This window comes from Micrasema longulum, unplaced genomic scaffold (assembly GCF_059751315.1).
Source record: "Micrasema longulum isolate JH-2025_06_02 unplaced genomic scaffold, ASM5975131v1 h1tg002834l, whole genome shotgun sequence".
In the NCBI taxonomy this organism is placed as follows: domain Eukaryota; kingdom Metazoa; phylum Arthropoda; class Insecta; order Trichoptera; family Brachycentridae; genus Micrasema; species Micrasema longulum.
The window spans coordinates 21992-44680 of NW_028279958.1; the positions used below are offsets into that span (position 1 = coordinate 21992).

General features: G+C 33.9%; 1 protein-coding gene across 1 annotated transcript in view; it reads right to left on the reverse strand.

Annotated features, from left to right (window-relative positions):
• Window positions 1–1051: 1051 nt before the first annotated feature.
• The window catches only part of LOC148271497 (uncharacterized), a 34365-nt gene continuing 12727 nt past the window's right edge, over window positions 1052–22689 (reverse strand). Inside the window, exons 3-4 of the mRNA XM_088241323.1 lie at window positions 10657–10779; window positions 1052–3113 (exon numbers count right to left, since the gene is read on the reverse strand). Coding sequence (XP_088097449.1) covers window positions 1143–3113; window positions 10657–10779 — 2094 coding nt within the window. The 3' untranslated portion in view covers window positions 1052–1142. The remainder of the gene's footprint in view (window positions 3114–10656; window positions 10780–22689) is intronic.

The window sequence follows — 22689 nt, forward strand, 5'->3', positions numbered from 1 at the left end:
ATATGTTTGTATGAAGAAAAGTCGGACCGCATTTCCTCTTAAGGTTAAACATAATTATGTATACTTACAAAACTTTACTAAAAAATCTTAGTAAAAACCGTTCGGATAAACGTAAAAAAGATGTTGTAACTTTTCATTGGTAAGTAGGTACTTGTTTATGATTGGATTCCAAATCTAAAAGTAATAGATATTCAAATATTCAATTGAAGTAGGTACTTGTTTCCAAATGAAGAATTCTTTTAGCAAATGTCCAACTCTGCTCAGGGATGCATTTTAGTCAGGAATGCGATTTTCAAAAATGTATAGAATGTTAGTTGATATTATTTTAGTATAAGCAAAAATCCAGTAAAAAGAAATAAATAGGGAGAAATTATAAGGTTTAATGAAATAATCTAATTGGGATCCATAAAAAAACCAATTAGGTATGATTTTAGTTCTTTATAATGTTTATATTACTTTTTAAATTTATATAATTTCTCTAACGTTTCTCTTTGTAAAGGAAAAATACCTCGCCGGTTTCGCGGTTTAGTGGGTTTCATTATTTTTCCTTTTATATTTTTCTGTATATGTTTTTACCTACTTTAAAAAAAAAATTTTTTAAAAATAAATAAAAAATAAAAGCTGTCACGCCGGTTTCGCGGTTTAGTGGGTTTCATTATTTTTCCTTTTATATTTTTCTGTACATGTTTTTACCTTCTTTAATAAAAAAAAAATTAAAAAAAAAATTTAAAAAAAAAAATTAAAAAAAAAAACCTTTTTTGTACACAAAAAAAAAACCTCCGTCCATTTTCTTTGAAACCGCATTCTCGGCGAATGCAACCCTGGATATGGATAAAAATAACATTTACGCTCCTAACTTTTTTGTTTAACCAAGAATATATTTATCTAATTCCTCGACGAAATTTCCTGATTTTACCAAATTTATGGGAAAAAAAACCTTTAATTTAGTGTGCATGGGTCAAACACAAGTGCAGCATAAAACACCTTTCCTTTTATGAGAAAAATTAAGTAACCATTGGAAATCAAAAGTATTAAAAAAATAAAATTCAGATTTGAAGTGTCAAAAAATCATTTTTATTTTAAATATTAGACTTTATAATAAATAAACTGCTCAAAACGATTTATGCATTGAAAATAGTTGACTATTTGCAAGGCTTGCTGCCTGGTTTGCCACTAGAAGAACTTGCGCTAGCAGCACTGGAAGCTGCCCCTTTGCCCGCAGAAGAAGTAGCTGCAGCTGAAGATGAAGCGCCCTTTTTACCGCCAGATGTCGCTGAGCTAGAGGCACTAGCTGCGCTGGTAGCCTTGTTAGATGCGCTGGATGCGCTGGTTGCGCAGTTACTCGATCCGCTGCCCTTGCCGGAGGAGCTTGCTGCTGCGCTGGCAGCGCTGCTCGCGCCGTTGCTCTTATTAGATGAAGAACTGCTTGCAGAACTAGATGCATTGCTCGCGTTCTTCGAAGCACACGATGCTGCGCTGCTCGCACTGTTCTTGCTGGAAGAGCCAGCTGCCGCATTAGCGGCGCTGCTTGCGCCATTGTTTGACCCACAGTTCTTACTGGACGCAGAGCTGGCTGCAGAACTGGACGCATTGCCAGCGCTCTTGGATGCAGATGTCGCACTGGCGCTAGCTGCGCTGCTTGCATTGTTACTTGAACCGCATTTCTTGCTGGAAGAGCTAGCTGCTGCACAAGCGGCGCTGTTTGCGCTGTTGTTTGATTCGGAAGTCTTATTAGATGATGAGCTGCTTGCTGAACCTGATGCATTGCTAGCGCCCTTAGATGCGCCAGCCGCACAAGCGCTTGCTGCGCTGCTGCTGGATCCACCGCTCTTTCCGGACGAGTTAGCTGCTGCGGTGGCAGCGCTGCTGGCGTTCGACCCACAGTTCTTGCTGGTTACGGAACTTGAGCTGCTCGCTGAACTAGCTGCGCCGCCTGAGTTCTTAGATGCGCTAGATGCAGTACTTGCTACGCTGCTGGCGTTTCCATTGCCAGAGCCTCCAGAGTACGGAACAGGCGCAGAAGGTTCTTGAATTTCACATGGAGTGGGTTCGGGTGTCGGTACGGGAGTGGGAGCTGGGGTCGGTGCTGGGGTGGGTTCTGGAGTCGGTGCGGGAGTTGGAGCTGGGGTTGGTGCTGGAGTGGGTTCTGGAGTTGGTTCGGGAATTGGGTATCGCGTTGGTTCTGGAGTCGGTGCGGGAGTCGGAGCTGGAGTCGGTGCGGGAGTCGGTTCTGGGGTTGGCGCTGGCGTCGGTGCTGGAGTCGGTGCTGGAGTCGGTGCTGGTGTCGGTGCTGGAGTCGGTGCTGGAGTTGGTACCGGGGTTGGAGCTGGTACTTCACATGGATCTGGACCCGAAGATGGTTCATAAGAGTCACCGTTTCTCGAACCACCGCTCGCTGCATTTGCGCTGCTTGAGCTCGAACTTTTGTTGTTCGATGAACTTGCCGCACTAGCCGCACCACTTGCGCTGTTGTTTAATCCACAACCATTATTGGTAGAAGAGCTGGTGGCTGAACTGGACGCATTGCTAGCACTCTTGCCTGCATTGGCGCTAGCGGCACTGCTCGCTTTGTTACTTGATCCACTGTTCTTGCTGGACGAACTTGCCGCTGCATTTGCAGAGCTGCTTGCGTTCTTCGAAGCACTAGACGCTGCGCTGCTTGCGCTGTTACTTGATCCACAGTTCTTGCTGGATGAACTAGCCGCTGCACTGGCAGCGCTGCTGGCGCCGTTGTTTGACCCACCGCCCTTACCGGACGCAGAGCTAGCCGCAGAACTGGACGCATTGCTAGCGTTTTTGGATGCACTCGCTGCACTGGCGCTGGCTGCGCTGTTCGCACCGTTGCTTGGTCCACAGTTCTTGCTGGTTGAGCTAGCAGCTGCGCTGGCAGCACTGCTTGCGCCGTTATTAGACCCACCGCTTTTAGCGGACGAAGAGCTGGTTGCAGATGCACTGCCTCCGCTCTTGTTTGCTGATGCTGCGCTTGCGGCAGAACTTGCAGAGCCAGTTCCCTTTCCGGAAGAGCTCGCGCTGCTTGCGCTGGCAGCACTTGTTCCTCCCTTGCCTCCTTTTGAAGGAACCGTTCCTCCAGGAACTGCCCGAGCGCTGACACCCTGAAAGAAATATTTTATTAATTTAGTATTATTTACGCTCTCAATAAATTGTGCCACTTAAGCATATTTTAAATTATTATTTTTTTTGTTCGTACTTATGATAATGATAATATTTTTAATGTCTTTTGTATGGGTTGTATAAGTCTTTCGATTCTTCATAACTTGAAATAAATATTTATTTAAAACTTCAAGTACAACGAATAAGTACTTTGGCGGATGCATTGCTAAAACCAATATCTTCCAGCCAACCAAAAAACAGACTAGTTAAAAGAAGAGATTAGTTGAAAATTTGTACTAAAAAACCATTTAAAAAAATCAAAAGATTCAAACATAATATATTAAAATAAAATATTTAAAAAAATAAAAAAATAATCAGCTGTTTTTTAATTGAGAGATAATGCTTGCACATATAAACATTAATAAAAAAAAAAAAACATTATGTTATTCGTATTAAATGATGTGAGATCAGATAATGTGAGATCAGATAAGTAGTTTGAGAGAGAAAGGGGAAATAAGTAAAGAATAACTGATAAAAATAAATATTGTATTTTAATTATTAATTATTACAGTCTGATCTGCTTTGTATAAATAATAAAAATAATAATAATGGTTTATTGACAAAAATTACAATTTCTTTATCTACTACCTACAATCCGACCAACTAAAATCTATAAAGAAGGAATTTATCTTTAACTATACCGTCATGGTGAAGGTATGACGTGTTTATCTTCCCATCATAATTAAGGCCCAGGTTTAACCAGTGGTCCCCCGAAAATGAGGCTCATTTTATGATGTAAAGCATTTTATTTATTTATTGACACTTTATATACATATACAATAAATATACATATAAGGGCGGGCATATTGCCTTAAGGCAATTTCTTCCTACCTACCCAAACCGTTCAGTTTGAGAAAATTATAAATACATGGACATATTGAATCTTACAATTTTACACAAAAATTAAAAGCAAAGATTAACAAAAATAAATATATGTAAAAAAAAAAAAAATAACACTTTACTATGAAGAGAGGAGAGGGGATGGGAAGGAAAGAAGAAAGATAAAGGAACAATTTAAATATTTAGAAAGTGACATTTCAATCTCGACTTAAATGTAAATAAAGAAGGGGCGTCTCTAACATTAGTGGGTAGATTATTCCACAATCGAGCGGCTACTACTGTGAAAGAGGAGGCAAAAAAATTAGAGCGATGACAGGGTATTAAAAGGGTTCTCTCGTTACTAGAACGAAGAGATAGTCCGTGTTGTGAAAGAGGTTGGATGAGCTCTCTCAGATAAACAGGCGAAGTGGGATTATTTAAAATATTGTGAAGAAGTGATAGAATGTGAATGTTTCTTCTATGCCTGATACTGAGCCAGTGTAGTTGCGTGCGATACTCGGTTATGTGGTCAAATTTGCGAAGATTAAAGATATAACGAATACAAATATTCTGCAATCGTTCTAACTTTTCAAGCAATTCAGAGTTAGCATCTGGATAACATACATCCGCGTAGTCAAGGAGTGGAAGAAGTAAGCTCTGGACTAATGTTTGCTTAACATTAATTGGCAAGAAATTCTGTAATCTTTTAAGTGAGTGCAAACTGCCATAAAGTTTACGACTAACTTCGTTAACCTGATCGTGCCACTCTATATGCTTATGAATGATAATACCTAAGTTTTTGACTGAAGTCGTGAATGGAATTTCTGTACCATCTATTTTGAAAAGAGGAAGTGTGGAAAATTCACTTTTGAATACATTTGTTTATTCACTTAAGCATCACATTTAAGCATCACATTCGAATAGAATTTGTGTAGGTGTTTCCCTCATCTGCAATGCAGAACCTACATCTAGAAGTTTCGGAAAAGTTGCCCCTGGGCGGGCTCTAGTGATAACCCCCACTTGATAAAGTTCAGCTTCATTAGGTCAAAAGCGAAACTTTGCAAGTTTTGTATCTACTTTATTGTTTAACATTTTATGGGGAAATTTAATATTGAAAACAACGCGGCGTCTAGTCAGGAAATAAGAATAAACAAGAAATAGAAGTTGCTCGTAATTTCAATTGAAACGTGGGTGGGTAAGAAATTTGGGACTTATGTAAAAAGTACTTTTAAAACTTTATTTGAATAGATTCTATTGAGTTTTTTTATGATTTTACGCTAAAAATGGTGTTCGGACCAAACCTACACCTACCTACCCGTCTTCCTCATTTCCTAGCGCACTCCATGTAACAATAACACTGCGTTTCAGTGCCGGAACGAACGTTTTATTAACATTACAAAATCTAACATTGACGAATAAGGTATTTTACTAATATTTCCACAAGCGAGCTGTGCCTGCGTCATTTTAGACCGCCAGATCCATCCAGACAAGCTGTGCCAGCGTCTTCCAACCGCCAGCTTCACCGGGGTTCCAGCACTCGTCACGCCTCATCATCAGCAGGTTAATCGAGTTGCGCAACCTTCCTTCCCTAACAATACAGTCCACTTATTAAATTTTCATCGTCCTAGAAAGAGGTATTCTTTACACCTCGTCCACTCCTCAACAGGGGGCGTCTGTGTATTTGCATGTCAGAGTTTTGAACCGATTTCATAGACAAATTTCTGGTCCGCGTAACACGACCATATTGCGTGGAAAAATCCTCATATTGTTTTAAGTTTTGACATATAGGAATTCGTAATTTACAGTTGTCAGAAATCAAATATTGAAACAGTTGAAAACATGAAATCTGTCTTTAAACAAACTGCCTCATTTGTTTATTTATGCATCCCAATCGTCCATGTTCAAGCAGATTGAGAATGTTATTCTGTTTGTGAAGTTAAAGTCGGCCTCGTGGTGTAATGGTCAGCGCGTTAACCTACCATTGAGGGGTTTCGGATTCTCGATTCCTGACATATGTGATATGAAACATTTATTTAAATGAGTGTTTTTGCACTAGAATTATTCGTAGTTCCTGGACTGGTACCTTTCCAAATTATTTAGCTTCATTAAAATTTTATAACCTTGTTTCATTAGCACACAGAAGAGATATGTTTGATCAGATCCTGCTTTATAAAATTGTCAAAATAAATTCGATTCCCCGGAACTCATTAATCTACTTGCTTACCGTGTCCCCTCCAGGCTGACTAGACTCTGATATTTTCTATATTCGTAAATTTAAAACTAATCATCGGAAACATTCTACGATCCCTCGTATATGTGAAACATTTAACCAAAAATTTAATAGTCTCGATATATTTAACACTCCATACAATATGTACAGAAGAGAATTAATAGGCTTGATTCATGCTCTTCATTCATAATTCGTTTAATCATTAAATCAAATGCAATTTTCCACTCTCACTTTCCTTCAATCATCCTTCACCACTCCTTATCAATTTCCTTCTTTTCCTTTCCACTATCTCCTTGTTTTGTCCATATTTATCTTATTTTAATCTATGGTATATTTATTATTTATATAGTTTAAACTTCAAGCCGTCGTCGCTTTATTACAGTATTATTTAGTGAATACATATAATTGGATGGCATGCTCTACTATGTATACATTTTGTATGGTTTTAAAAAAAAATATTCATTTAACCTGTACATCTGTTTGTATTCGAAATAAATAAAATAAAAAATAAAATAAAAAATAAAATAAAATAAAAATCTTTGCATTCAGATCTCGCTTCTTTTTTATTCATCAATCTTTTTCATTTAACCAAGTAGAGCAAGAGTAGAACAAGTAGAGCAAGAGCAAGTAGAAGAATTTGTGTATCTGGGAAGCATGTTTTCAAGAGATGGAAGAGTAGAAAAAGATGTTGAAAGAAGAGTGAATGCGGGCAACAAAATGAACGGAGCACTAAGCACAGTAATTTTTAATAAAAATATGTCAATCGAAACTAAACTGGCAGTGCACAACGGAGTTTTAGTCCCAACACTTATGTATGGAAGTGAAACATGGAACTGGCAGAGGAAGGATGAAAGCCGAGTGAACGCGGTTGAAATGCGATCTCTTAGACGAATGTGTGGGAAATCAATGTATGACAGGGTTACGAATGATGAAATCAGGCGAGAGTGTAAATCTGAGACAAGTATAATTGATAAGATTAAGAAAGGGTCTCTGAGATGGTTTGGTCACGTAGAACGAATGGACGACGAGAGAATGGTAAAACAAGTATATATGGCAAAAATGAACGGCAACGTTAGACGAGGACGACCAAGGAAGACGTGGCATGATCAGATAAACCAAAATCTTAAGTCTAGTCATGTCAAAAGCAGACAGAACCGAAGGGCATGTATGACAAGATGTATGAATGTGGAAGAGGCTAGGAGTGTATGCCAGGATAGACGTGTGTGGCGTGGCGGTCCATTCTCTCTGCCTACCCCTACGGGGAAATGGCGTGATGGTAGTAGTAGTAGCATTTAACCTGTACATCTGTTTGTATTCGAAATAAATAAAATAAAATAAAATAAAATAAAGCGTAAGATTGATCATCTTACATGTAACAAAAAAGATCAAGATACGCTGCGATCGGTTTGCGGATACAGTGCCGCATGCAACGTAAAGTTCAGAAAAGGAATGGGGGTGATGAAGAACCAGAATCGTGGACGAGTGTCTTCCACTCCAACATGCCCATCAGAACAGTTGCTCCAACACTTGAAGGTGCTGGATATGAGACAACGTCTGGTCGAACGATAAAGAGAGGTCTCAGCAAAATGTCCGTACGCGGTTTTCCCAGAGCGCGAAGTATGGCTTACCTCAATAGGAAAAATGCAAAAAGAGGAGAGATAAAGAAAGAAAGGGGAGATGTTTCTTCAGACATGATTTAAACAGAGATAATTACTCGGCGTACCATGTTGGATATGAGCTTTCTATACAAAATTGTTAATAACGTAATTGATAGCCCAGAAATTGTTATAGGCATTTCATATCGAGTCCCTGTCCGTAGAACTCGTCAATCTGTACTCTTCGACATTCCTAAGTCAATGACTAATTATTTAAAAAATAGCACTCTACGAAGAATACAGATTACCTATAACGACAGTTTTAGTGACATCGACATACTACATTGTAAATACCATATTTTTATCAGATCAGTTAAAGACATTTTAAGTTTATCTCCTGCTTGACTTTTAACTTTTAATTTGATTCTTAATTTTGTCTTTCAATTTTAACTTTTTAATTTTAATTCTTAATTTTAAATTTTAATTTAAACTTTTCATTTTAATTTTAACTTTTACTTTTAATTTTAATCATTTGATTTCAACTCTTAATTTATAGTTACCTACATCTACTACCTGCATCGAATAATTTATTGTTAGTTGTGATTTTTTTAACAATTAAATTGAAATGTTCATGGAAGCAGAGAGAGAGGGAGGAAAGTAAAGTGGCTTTACAATGTCTTCTCCTTTTTATGAACTTTTTATGTAATATTTTTATTGTTACTTTTTTAGAATAAAATTATTTTTCCCCTCTCCTCCTGCATTCATTAGTGTGAAATCTGTAATTGGTCTTACTTTTTAAAATTGTTAATTTTATTCCTTGTTTTATATAAAGACTGTATGATTTCATTAATAAATAAATAAATAATGTAGTAACATCTTTGATGGTGGATGGGAGATGATTCCACAGTCGAGCCGCAAGGACACTATATGAGTTAGAGAAGAAAGAGAAATTGTGAATGGATATTAAGAGAGTGCCTTGAGAATTAGAACGAAGAGGTAAACGATGAACTGATAAGCGTTGATGGAGGTATATAGGAGCGTTAGGACTATGAAGTACATTGAACAGAAGTGAGAAGGAGTGATAGTCTCTCCGCTGTCTAATTTTGAGCTATTTCAGTTGCCAACGATGATCAGAATTGTGGTCATATTTCCTAAGACCAAAAATGTACCTTATGCATGTATTCTGAAGTCGTTCAAGTTTATCTAGTTGCTCACAGCTTAAATCAGTCATGGAAACATCTGCGTAATCTAGATTGGGTAGTTGTGATGCTTGTACGAGAGTGCATTTAGTGCATAGTGGGTAAGAATTTTTGCAACCTTCTAAGCGAGTGCAGACTTAGAATATTTTGCGGCTTAATTCATTAGTATGAGCGCGCCAGTATTGATGTTTGTCCATTAGTACTTTTAGATTTTTACGGATTTCCTGTATTGAATATTGGTACCATTGACATTGAAAGGATTAAGTGAAGATATGTCTAACTTACTAAGCAATCTCTGACTATTCTGTTTTTACTCTGTGGTGTGTCGTTTTTCACATAAAGACCTTATTTTTATTTTTGCTGAATTTGTGTGCCTATGTAAGATTTATTAACCTTAAATGTATCTCTTATTAATTATTTTTCTTTTATACTTAAAGTTTTAATTTTTTTTTATTTATTATAAATAACTTTTATTGAGTTTAACCACAACTATTATGTACGTTTTCTTTATATTATAAAACTTTGTATTGAACTAAAAGAAAATGTAAATTGACAACGGACGTTAGTTACGATAATAAATAAATAATTCATAACCACAAAGTTAGTGCTTAAAAAAAAAGGATAAAAGAGAATAATTAATGAAGGTGCTGGATATGAGACAACTGTACCTAAAATAAGCAATTACACACTTCTGGTCGAACAATAAGGAGAGGTCTCAGCAAAATGTCCGTACGAGGTTTTCCCAGAGCATGAATTATGTCATACCCAAAACCCGTAAGACTTTTGCTTGGAGACATCTCTCATTTATCGCACCGAGAGTGTTCAATATTTTGAAAGAGAGTATAAAGCTCTCAATGAGCTCTTAAAGAACTTACACGAGAGGTAGTATCATACATGGTCAATATAGTGCAGGCAATTGGTAAAATAAATTAAAGTTGGGAACAAAATGCCGAACACTCTTTTAGTGGAACGGCAGGCCTGTTGACTGCTGCCAATAGGCCGGCTTCTCCTGGAGAGTTTTAAATGGTTTTCTCTCCATATGAGCAAATGCTGAGAAGTTTGAGATTGGCCCACAAAGAAATTTAATTGCAGAAAAATCCACTTTTGAAATATAAACCTTGTATATTATAAGCAAGGTAAATAATAACTGAACTGGATTTTTATAATTGTATTAACGTGGAAAACTGAATTGGTTTTATTTTATGTTTTTTTTTTAAATTTTGTGTAATTTTTTTAATTTTGCTGTTGTTTTTTTGAATAAACAAAAATTTAAAATTAAAATAAAGCAACTCCTTTATAAAAAAAAAGCTCTCAAAGACAAAAACTATTTTCAAGAAAGTAGTTAAGGGCTGGATTTTCCTTAATGGGAGGTATTTGAATGGGAAACTACTTGATGATTTTTCGAATTTTTGAGTTTACTGTTTACCATATTGATGTGCCATATTTATAGATGCATTATTTTTTAATTATTTTTTATGTTTCTGATCCTATATTTGTGGTGTTATACTCATGCGTCTGAGTCAACTAATTGCTAGTCCCATCTCAACACAGGACTTTTAGTCCAATGGAATTGGGACTTATGTCTCAAATAATGCACAATAAACTTATGTATGTAAATAAAATAAAAATAAAATCTACTCACGTGGATAGCCACAAAGCATATAACAAAAATTAGACAGATCTTCATTTTGCTTTTCTGTTTGAATGCAGTGGACGAATAGATTAAACCCAAACACAAATGATATTTTTTCATAGATTTGTTTCCCTTTTATTCACTTTTACCTAGTGAATGCACTTAAATCAAATATTGGCTCTAGCGATTTGCACAGTTGCAATAATGGCTCGTTGAGATTTATTAGATAGAGAAATAAAAAAATGAATTAGTAATAAAATGCAAGAGAACAATTAATAAAATAGATCAATCATTTTACGCGAGTTCATTAATGCAACAAATGTCTTCAATTGTTCCATTTAGTCTTCCACAGGGGAAAAGAGATGCAAGTCATTAAATATAGGCGTTAGTCCTGGAACCTTGCCGCAACTAAGAACAGTTTTGAGAGTAAGTGCTTGAGAATTAATTATTAGTTAATTAATTATTAATTTAAATGTAGTCAAGTCTATTAAGGCTCTCGGAGTTACCATGGACTGTAAACTTACCTTCAATGAACATATTGATACTATGATTAACAAGTCACTAAAACTCTTGGGTTTTGTTAGCGGGACATCTAGTGACTTTACTTATATGAAATTAACGGTAATTGTCTTGCCCGGAAAAACGAGCTGAGAGATTTAGGTGTGATTATGGGTGAAAAACTCTTATTTGATTCCCATATTCAGACGTCTATATCGTCTATCGAGGACTTACAGAAATCTGGGCTTTATTATACGCACCACTCAACCATTCAAAACAACCGCATCCCTCAAAATCTTATAAAATGCATACGTTCGCAGCCATCTTGAGTTTGCATCTGTTGTTTGGAATTCTCGATATACAATTTATATATCACAACTGGATAAAACACAGAAAAGATTCCTTAAACTTCTGGATAGTAAATCTCTTACATATTTAGACTCGTATGAAGACTCTTCTTCCTTTCATGGTTTAACTTCCCTTACTAAACGTAGAAGCATTTCTGATCTGTCTTTCCTCTTCAAAATTTTAAACAATTTTATCGATAGTCCATATCTCTCGGAGCGTATTTCAATCAATTGTCCCGTAAAGTCAACACGACAAGCTCATTTTTTAAATAATTTATTGCCCAAAAAAAATGATGTTCAAAACTCGTTTATTTATCGTAGCTGTTCCAAATTTAATTTACTGTGCGCCCATTTAGATATTTTTAATACAAAATTTTGTGACTTAAAAAAAAACTTTTTGAAACACTGTAAAATAAAACATTTGTCAGCGTGTAATAAGTTTATGTTCCTTTAACTATGTTTATTTCATTAAAATATAAAAATTTTGAATTGGTCCACTATATAATGAAAATTCCTCTCCTCCACTCTTCCACTCTATTTCCTCATCCCTTAACCTTCTTAAGAGCTCTTTTTTTTTTCTCATGTCTTACATAATATATTATTTTTATATTATGTTAATAAAATTAGTATAAAACCACTCACCGACTTATCTGTCTACCGGTTTCGAGACGTAACCCGTCTCTTCGTCAGGACAACAACACTACACCACTGAAACACTTAATCTAAATTACGTTGCAGTGTCATACAATCATTTACGGTATTAATAACATAAAAAAAATTCATGTCATCGGCAAACAGCAATTTCTCCACATTATAAAATACATCCATTATATCATTAACAAAGATGATGAACAGTATTAGGCCTAAATGGGAACCCTGTGGAACTCCTCTAGTAGCACAGAAAGATTGAGATAAAGTGTTACAATAATTCCTTTTCCATAATTTATGCAAATAAATATATAATTTAGCGCGTGCGCCCCCCGTCACTGTCATCAACCGACTGAAGACTGAATCTGTTATACTCAACACCCACCGCAGAACAGCGTCTCTGTCTTCCTTGTTACGAGTTTTATCTTCGTGCTCTCTCTTGTACAGATGTGTTGCTGAATAGGGAAATATCACATACTACGATTACCGATAAAAATATATGAAATGGATTTAGAATAATAAGTTGTATTTTCAAAATCAATATGGATAATTGTAGAGAAATGTTTTCATACATGAATGTAAAAAAGAAATTCAATAAAATATGTTCGTAGAAAAACGCGACGTGTTTGGCCTTGGTTGTTGTGACGTCGAGATCCGTGATATTGTTCTACACAAATTTCAATGGCAGGAACAAATAAACATGAATCGTGAATTATTAAAAGTAAATTATTTTACTGTAATATTTACTGTAATATAATATATAATACTGTAATATCCCTATAAATAGTATAAATAGACAATGTTCGTGAATAAAATAATAAATATTTTAAGCTGACTTGAACCATTTTTGCTCTGTATCCCGTATTTCAAGAACGAATATCTCATCGACTTGATGCAGTCTTCAAATACGAGAATGACTAGAGAGCATTGGGTTCCATGCATATTTAATTTCTTTGTAACATATCCTTGAAGTTCTGCAGCAGTAGAGACCAGAGAAAATAAGAGAATGGCGATTGAATCAGGAGTTTATGTGCGTAAGTTTTTCAGTTTTATTTATTTTCCATAATATATTTACGGCCTTTGCTAATTAAAACAGTTTTTTGACGAAAAAATTATTTATTTATTTGACGGACTTATACAGTTCATTCTAACGATGGTAAATACAATTTCTTTAAATAAATTTATAAAATAAAATACAACTAAATAAAATTAAGGCTAGTACAAAAAAAAGTTCTACCTCAAGACAAGATCTGGTCTATCTTAATGATTTTTTAAATCTATAAAGACTTACACCAAAAAAGTCCAGATCTCGTCTCGAGTTTACAATACGACACAATCGGGACATTAGTCCATGCAAGCCATAGTTTGTGCCGTGTTAATCAAGGAACAGCACGATATTATTTCGCAACCGGTGGAATGGAACATTGAATCCCACTTGTCCCAGTAACGACGGTACATCAATCAAGCCATTCAGTAAATTACTTAAACATTATTATGGAGTCGATGTTATTTCTACGTTTTTGTCGACTTGAGATTTTGAACATTGACTCCATTTCTCCGTTAGTGTAGTCTCCCCTCTCGAGGCCGATCATCAATGCTATTTTTCTTAGCAAACGATGTTGCACCGAATCGATATGATTTATCCGGCCTTCATAGAAGGGAGACCAGATCACGGAGGCATATTCTAAAAGAGGACGAACAAGTGAGCAATATAGTGTTTTAACCGTGAACATATTAGTAAAGGCACTAAATGCTCCGCTAACAAACCCCCAGAGTTTTAAAAGTAAGTTTACAATATTTGAGTTTGTCCAAACGTTCGTAGACAAAAATTGGATTTCACCCCCTCGGGAGTCATTAAGATTAACAAATTACTACAGGAATGGAGAATACCTTAAATAAGGGAATATGGAAGTCTAGGTATTTACAGGGGTTATGACCTGTCATTGGCTGGTTTAAGTGGCCACTTTACACACTGTGTAACATTCACTATTTTGCCTATGTTTAAACTGTTCTAAATATATATTTTTTATCTAAATATATAAAAGGCAATGTTCGAATGGTTATCCTCGATGGACTGAATAACTACCGGACCGATTTTCGTGCGGTTTTCAGATAAATGTACATCTTCGCCACAAAAAAGTTAATAGCTCATAAAATCTTCAATTAATTAAGTACAAAAAAAGTTAGGAGCGTAAACGTTTTTTTTATCCATCACCAGGGTTGTATTCGCCGAGAATGCGGATACAAAAAAATGGACGGATGTTATTTTTTTATGTACAAAAAAAAGTTTGTTTTTGAATGTTTACAAACAACATTTTTTTTATGGATCTCAGTCAGTGTGTTTCATTGAATTCCTTATAATTTCTACCTATTTATTTATTTTTACTGGATTTTTGGTTACCTATACTAAAATAATATCAAATGACATTCTATACATTTAAAAAAATCGCATTCCTGACTAGAGTGCATCCCTGAGCAGAGTTTGACATTTTCTAAAATAATTCTTTATTTGAAAATAATAGATTATTTAATGTTTTGGAATTCAAACAAAAACAAGTACTTAGGTACCTACTAAAATCAAATATTTGAATATCTATTATTTTTAGATTTGGAATTCAATCATAAACAAGTGCCTACTTACCAATGAAAAGTTACAACATCTTTTTTACGTTGATCCGAACGGTTTTTACTAAAGATTTTTTAGTAAAGTTTTGTAAGTATACTGAATTGTGTTTAACCTTAAGAGGAAATGCGGTCCGACTTTTCTTCACACAAACGTATTTACGTATTTTCTCTCTGAATTATGGCATTAGAGAAATGTTTTTTTTTCAATAACAATAACAACAACAACAACAAACCATCACGCCGTTTCCCCGTAAAGGAAGGGAGAGAGGATAAAACGCCACATCACTCTATATTTGCATTCAGATCTCGCTTCCTCTACATTCATAAATCTTCCCGTGCACGCGCGCCGATTAATCCTACTTTTGCCATATCCATCTTCAAATATTTGTTGGATTCGGTCATGCCATGTCTATCTCGGTCCTACTCTATTTCTGCATCCATCAATATTACCATTTTAAATAGTTTTAGTCGTTCTTTCGCTGTCCATTCGCTCTACATCTCCAAACCAATGCAGATCTCCTTTCTTGATTTTGTTGTTGATGCTTATCTCAGCCATACATAATGTGCGGATCTCTTCATTTATGCATCTATTTCGACAGAATTCGATTTTGTTCATTTAATTTATACACAAGTATGAACTCAAATCTAGCAATAGTACAAGCTGTGAGTACTGGCTGCTATTTCTAATAAATTTAATTCAACAAGGAAATACTCTTGAGAGAGTGGTGGCGAAGACAGACTTATAGATGGATACTAGGCTTTCTGATAACTCAAATATTTTTATTTACATTTGTTAATTTTATTTAAATGCTTATTTCATATCGGGGGTTAAGGGTCATAAGGGCGAAACTACAAAAACACAGTTTTGAGATAAATGAACAGTTTTCAAAAAATAATACTGTCTTTTAAGGGTAACAAATAAAGAAAATAAAAAATACAGTTAATAGAGCATAAAATGTTTTAGAGACAAAAATATGAAACTACGCTTTCGTCTATATGACCCTAACTTGCGCTTACATTAGTAAATTAACAAAATGATGTAAAAGGTGTTTTATTCTTCTGACTTTAAACAAAACGCTTCATTTGTAGTTTCACACAAATTTATCTAGGTAACTACTTATCGGATGAGTTTCATCTTTTTGTCACTAACAGGATATTTTGTTTGGATATCAGATTAGTACTAAACACAAAACAGCATTTTTTGTAGTTTCGCCCTTATGACCCTAAGCCCTCGATATTTACATGTGTATATACGATGCATTTAATATCGTCGAACCAAATTACCAAAATACCCAAATTTTTACCAGACACGGAGCTATGAGAAGCTACCTATATAGGTTTAAATTAAGAAATGATGACTATTGTCCATGCGATGATATTTCTTCACAGAGTATCGAACCTCTGTTATTTCAGTGCCCATTTTTCAGTTTGCAACGCCATAATCTTGAAGCAGAATGCAGGAAAGATGGAATATCCTTAACAGATAGCCACACTGTAGTTAAAAGTAGTTATCACGCGCCATTGTTCTTGGACTTTGCAACAATGGTGATTGGACTCATAAAGGCAATAAACCAAAATCAGTGATCGAACATCCCATTTCCAAGACAAACAAAAACGATTTTTTCCAAGTACCTTAGCTTTGTGACACGTAAGGCTGCTCAATACAGGGTCCACATAGTCCAGGGTTTTGTTTTGTATATTATATACATAAATGATATTGTCGAAACATTAAAATATTCAAAAATAAGACTCTTTGCAGACGATGCCTTAATATATATATCGGGAGAAAATCATATAACAATTATGGACAGACTAAATCATGAGCTTAATAGTGTATCGCTGTGGCTAAAAATTAATAAATTAAAATTAAATGTTAACAAAACAAAATATATGAATATAGGAAACAAAAGAATAGAAATTACACCATCAATTGTAATAGAAAATGAAAAACTTAATGAAGTCACTGAAATTAAATATTTAGGTGTAATGTTGGATTCAAAACTTACATTTCACCAAAACGCTAAGATGGTAATAAATAAGATTGCAAAAAAAATATCAATTTTGGGAAGGATCAGAAGATTTATTGATAAGGACTCTTGTAAAACTATTTACAAAGCAATTATTGAACCACACGTTAACTACAGTAGTAGCATTTTATTTTTATCAAACAAGGAAAACATAGATAAACTAACTGTATCACAAAATAAAGCCTTTAGAATCATTTTGAAAAAAAACAGATATACGAGGGTAAAGTAGATGGTAAATGAAATGAAATTATTAACATATAAACAAAGAATATTTTACAATACAATGATATTTGTTCATAAAATTATAAACTCTAATAAAAAAACAGAATTTTGGAAAAAAAATTGATCGGAACCAGCGTGAACACGATCACAAAACTAGAGAAAAGAACAAAATTCGACTTCCATTTAGGAAAAAGGCAAAGTCACAAAATTCAATTTTATTTAAAGCAATTAAAAAGTATTACGAAATGGAAAAAAATATTCATGAAGAAAAAAACATATCAAAATTTAAAATAATGGTCAAGACATATGTGATAATCAATTTTTAAATTAAATATATTTGCAATGTTATTATTAGAACACACAAAATAATATGTATGATATGTGTGCCCTACTTTAAGATTTAAATAATAATAATATATATTTAAAAAATATATATATCGTCGAAGTAATTTTTACAATAATTTAATTTCAATTTTAATCTTTTGTATTTTTAAGTTTATTTAAATTCATATTCTTATAAATATTTTATTTTATTTATAAAAAACTCATTATTTCTACGAGACTTTTTTAATATTCTAGTGAAATTCTATTCGGTTGTATAAATCGCATCTATTTCAAATAAAAAAAAATTAAATTAATATTTTATAAATTCTAATAATAATTAGCTTAAATATCATTTAATGAAAACTAAATTTCGGTCTATGTACAATTTTTCATTTTTCTTTTGTGACTATTGGTGTTCACATATAATTGATGAAAGATGTTAAGTGTTATTATTTTTTTATTTTATAAATTGTATTTATTAATATTTAAAGCATTAACTTTGCGGTCAAACATTTTACTAAATGTTATTAAATATTTGTATATAACCACTATAAAAATAATAAAGGGTTAAAAGTCAATAATATGGAAATATTCCACATTGGGAAAGCTTTAAAAAATAATGTTCCTTTGATCAATAATCCAACAACCTTTCAATATGGTCCTTTATACGATGTTCCACTGTAATGGTCACCCTATAAAACCTATTAAGCTTATCCCCTCCCTCCATCCTCTCTACTTTTTGAATTAATTCTCAAACAAGATAATATTTTCATAATTTAATCAGTGCATGTTTGTCCTAATCAGTCATGTCGTTTTATATTTTTGTGCTAAAACTATGGTGAAGGTGTATAGTGGGTTATGCATGTTGGTTTAATTGGTGTCCTGACGAAGAGACGGGTACGTCTCGAAACCGGTAGACATAGAAAGGTCGGTAAGTGGTTATATACAAATATTTAAGAACATTTAGTAAATTGTATTTATATTGTGATATCTTTTACTGTTTGTGAACTGAAAATAAATAAAATAGCAAAGCATTGCCGGGTTCAGCTCGTGATCTTATAAAAGGAGCACAATCATTCAATTATGTGTGAATATTACTATTTTTCACATATTTTAGTTTGAGTGTCCACAATAATAAATTGTCTAACACAATGCAATTAAATAAAAAGTTTTCTTTTTCGCCCTTTGTTCAAAATATATGCACACATTGACAACTTATAAATATTAATTTAATGTTTTCTTAAACAATTAAGTTAGTATAAAGTTTATATTTGAAGCACTAACTTTGTGGTTTTCCACCGACCGGTTTCAAAGTAAACAAGCTTCTTCGTCAAGGTTTACGTAACTAATGAATTGATTCCTAATTTATTTTTATTATGTTCACTAAATACTACACGTGGACCCAATAAATCAAGTCGTTTTTTCCTTACACGGGTGGTAATTTGATATCACTATTTTCGAAGTTAGACTTTAGTTAGAATTAAGTTAGTGTTTTTGAATTTTAAGCCAGAGTTGAAGAGATAAACTATATTCCACGCCCAACATGTACGAAGGCTGGGCGCGTATATTATTTATTTTAAAGAAACAAACAGTCGACAATGATTTAATATTTGTTTAAAAATACAGTTCAAAGACAGACCAGCAAAGTTTCTAAATAAAAATCATACATGTTATTAAATTGTGTTACAACAAAAGGATGTGTTTATGTGTGTTTGTATGAGAGTACGTGTAGATGTGTGTTTATGTGTATAAGTGTGGGAGTAAGTGTTCAGGAGTTTGCATCATTAAATAGTAAGTGGGATCGTATCGCAGCTAAAAATAATAAGTCTTAATTTATTTTTAAATAAATTAAGGGGCATGTAAAATATATCAATAGATGAAAAAAAATATATAGTTAGAGCAAGAACGATAGAGGAAAGAGTGTTGTGCATAGTTAGTGCTACAGACTGGCGGATGGAATAAATACTTATTTCTTGTCACGCGAAAGGGAACATTAAGATAAATTTTGGAGAGTAGGTTAAAAGAGTCTACTTTATTATTTAATAATTTATGTAAATAGCATAACTCAGATACAGTGCGTCTATTTTCAAGGGTAAAAAATCCATTTTGTTTGGCAGATTGGCTGTAAGTGGAAAGCGTTTTATTGTTTTTATAATGTAGGTATTTTTAAAATTTTCGTTGAACATTTTCAATCCTCTCTATGTTTGTTATGTATCGACAATATTTTGAGTTCGTCCAAATTTTTGTAGACAAGGACTGGATTCAACTCCCTGGGGAGCTGTTAACATTAACATATTACAACAGAGATGAAGAACATTTTAAAGAAGATAATATAGAAGTCAAAAATCCACCTGGTCCATGAAGAAGTATAGAAATTTCAGGCGTTGCCTAGTATGTAGGTGAAATAATTCAATTAGATGAATCTCACCCGCATAAATAAAGGTATCAGCTCTTTAACTTCACAAACATCAACAGATGAAAGAATTGACGTAATATAGATGTTCAAATATGGGCAGAATGGTGAATGTTACACAGTGTGTAAAGTGGCCACTTAAACCAGCCAATGACAGGTCATAAGCCCTGTAGATGATTTGACTTCTATATTACCTTATTTAAAATGTTCGTCATCTCTGTTGTAATATGTTTTTGTTATGTATTGTGGGCTCCACACAACGGATGCAAACTCCAAATTACTGCGTACAAAAGTGTTGCATAAAGTTTTTTAATGTATTTGGTTTTTTAAAAGGTTTGGAAATTCTTCAGCATTTGGTAAGCTTTTTCAACAATAGAATTTATGTGAGACTCGAACAGCAATCTACCATCAAAAATAAACTCCCAAGTCTCTAATCTCGCTACACCGTGATATGGAATTATCTTTGATCGTATAATTGTGCGTAAAAAAAAATATACTTTTAGTAAATGTCATTGAATAATATTTTGAGGTTTTAATGTACAATTGATTATATTACAGTAATCAAATAGGCGATCAGGATCTTCTTGGATATTTACACAGTGAGATATATCATTGACAGTGGCAAAGATCTTGGCATCGTCGGCAAAAAGTAGAAATTGAGAAAATTTCATTAATTTAAATTATATTTTTATTAATATCCCTACAGAGATGAGGTAGATTTTTTTTCCAAATTCAGGATTATGGATATTCGAGCGTTTACAGGGCTTATGACCTGTCATTGGCTGGGTTGACAACATTCCCCATTCCGCTTATTAGCGAATATCGACACAGGTAACATTTTTGATTTTTGTATATATGTTATTAAATGAGAAACCATTCACAAGCGAGTTAAATTATTATTACCACATCACAGAACACCCGGGCTTCAGATAAATCACACTTTAATTTTGGTCTTTTCACCGGGAATCGAACCCGGAACCTCCCGTGTGTGAATTAAGTGTCTTGACCCCTACACCTCGGATGCCGCCGATTGCATGATGGAAAGGCAGACCGCACTTTTTCGTAAGTTTCAAATGGGAAAATAGACAAAAATAAAAACACAATTTCAAATGTAAACGAGCAATATAATAATATAAAAATAAATACATAAAATACAAAATACCACATAAAATATATATGCACTTTTTTTTTTTTCATAAACCGTTCTTAAATATTGCAAAATAATATATTTTGAAATACCTGCTTGTTTTGAAGAACTAATTTAAATTTTCTCAATGCTTGGCACAAAACAAAACATTACAATATGTAATATTATAATATAAAATACTAATATAGTACGTAAATACATATAATAATATAATTGATAAAATAAATATAAAGAGTAACACATTTACTATATAAATGCTATTAATTATATATAATACAGATACCATCCGTCAATATACGATACGATAAAATAATAAAAACAAATAAAATATACAAATAAAGTTTGATTTATACAGTATAAAAAAAGGTTAATCTAAATCATTTTCGTTTTCCATTACTAAAGCCAAATTCTTGAATATCTGTAACAAAAAAAATGAATCATTAATGTCACACTCGAGGTACCACAAGGAATAAGCTTATACCTCACATTATTTCTTAAAATTTACATCTGTGAATGTTAAATGATGTTTGTATCAGACCAAAACAGGCAATCTCTTATTGACATGAATCATGAGAGGATAGAAAGCCACTTTCTGTCTTTGTAAAAATATATTTTAACCTCTACAGTCATTCGTCTTTATATGCACATCATTCCATGTCAGCTCCCTAGTTGGAGCATATGGTCTACGAAGATCCTACAAGCATCGCTGTCAGCTGCCAGTTCCTATGCAGTTCCCGTAGTTCTGACACGAACTGCCGATGAACAGTCGGCAGTGGACGTCCAGGACGTCGTGAACCTGATTCCCTGTAAAGTAGGCAAGCGCGATTAAGGCTCTCAGAAGGCATCCACAGCACATGGCCAAGCCAACCGTATCGCCTCCGCTTGATGACAGTTGTCAACGGGGTTGCTGCTTCCGTTCTTTCATTATCCGATTATTTCATTCCGCACAAAGTCAAACCCCTGCACACACAAGATTCTTCTGAGACACCTATTCTCAAAACTCCGTATTTTTTTGTTTTGGGCCCTGGTGAGGTGTCACAATTCGCATCTACGGAGGAGAATAGGTGTTATGCAGGCGTTTTATAGGCGGCAATTGGTTTCACTGAGTAAATATCCGATCTCCAGACAACTTTCAGTCTGTTGACTGTAGCGTCTGTTATTTCTAGCCGCACTTTTAGTTCTTTTTGAAAGCATTAAAATAATTCATTTTTTTCAAAACTCTGCTCTTTAATTAATTAACAGACCAGCTAGAATTGATAAGAAAGAGATACCCGAACTTTTTAAAAGCAAGGGTGCCTGTCCGTAAATGCTATTTTATGGTTTAAATATGTTACTAGATATCGATTTGATAGTAACAACCAGAAAAGGTATTTACATACACATAATACAAGGCTAGCACAACGTGAAAACTTGTCAGTACCGAGGTTTGTAAACAAATATAGCCAAAGAACATTTCATTATGCAATTACTTAAATTTTCAATAAGATTCCTAAGCTGATCTTAAAAAAAATGCTGACAAAGCTTTTAAGAAAAAAAAATATTAATCTATTTAAATTTTTGTAAAAAAAAATTGTGTAGAAATACGTATGCTTTTAGTTCTTAAAAATGTTTATATTACTTTTTAAATTTATATAATTTCTCTAACGTTTTTCCTTGTAAAGGAAAAATAAAAAACCTGCTGACAAGCCGGTTTCACGGTTTAGTGGGTTTCATTACTTTTCCTTTTATATTTTTCTGTTCATGTTTACCTTCTTAAATAAAAATAAATACAAGAAAAAAAATTCTATTATA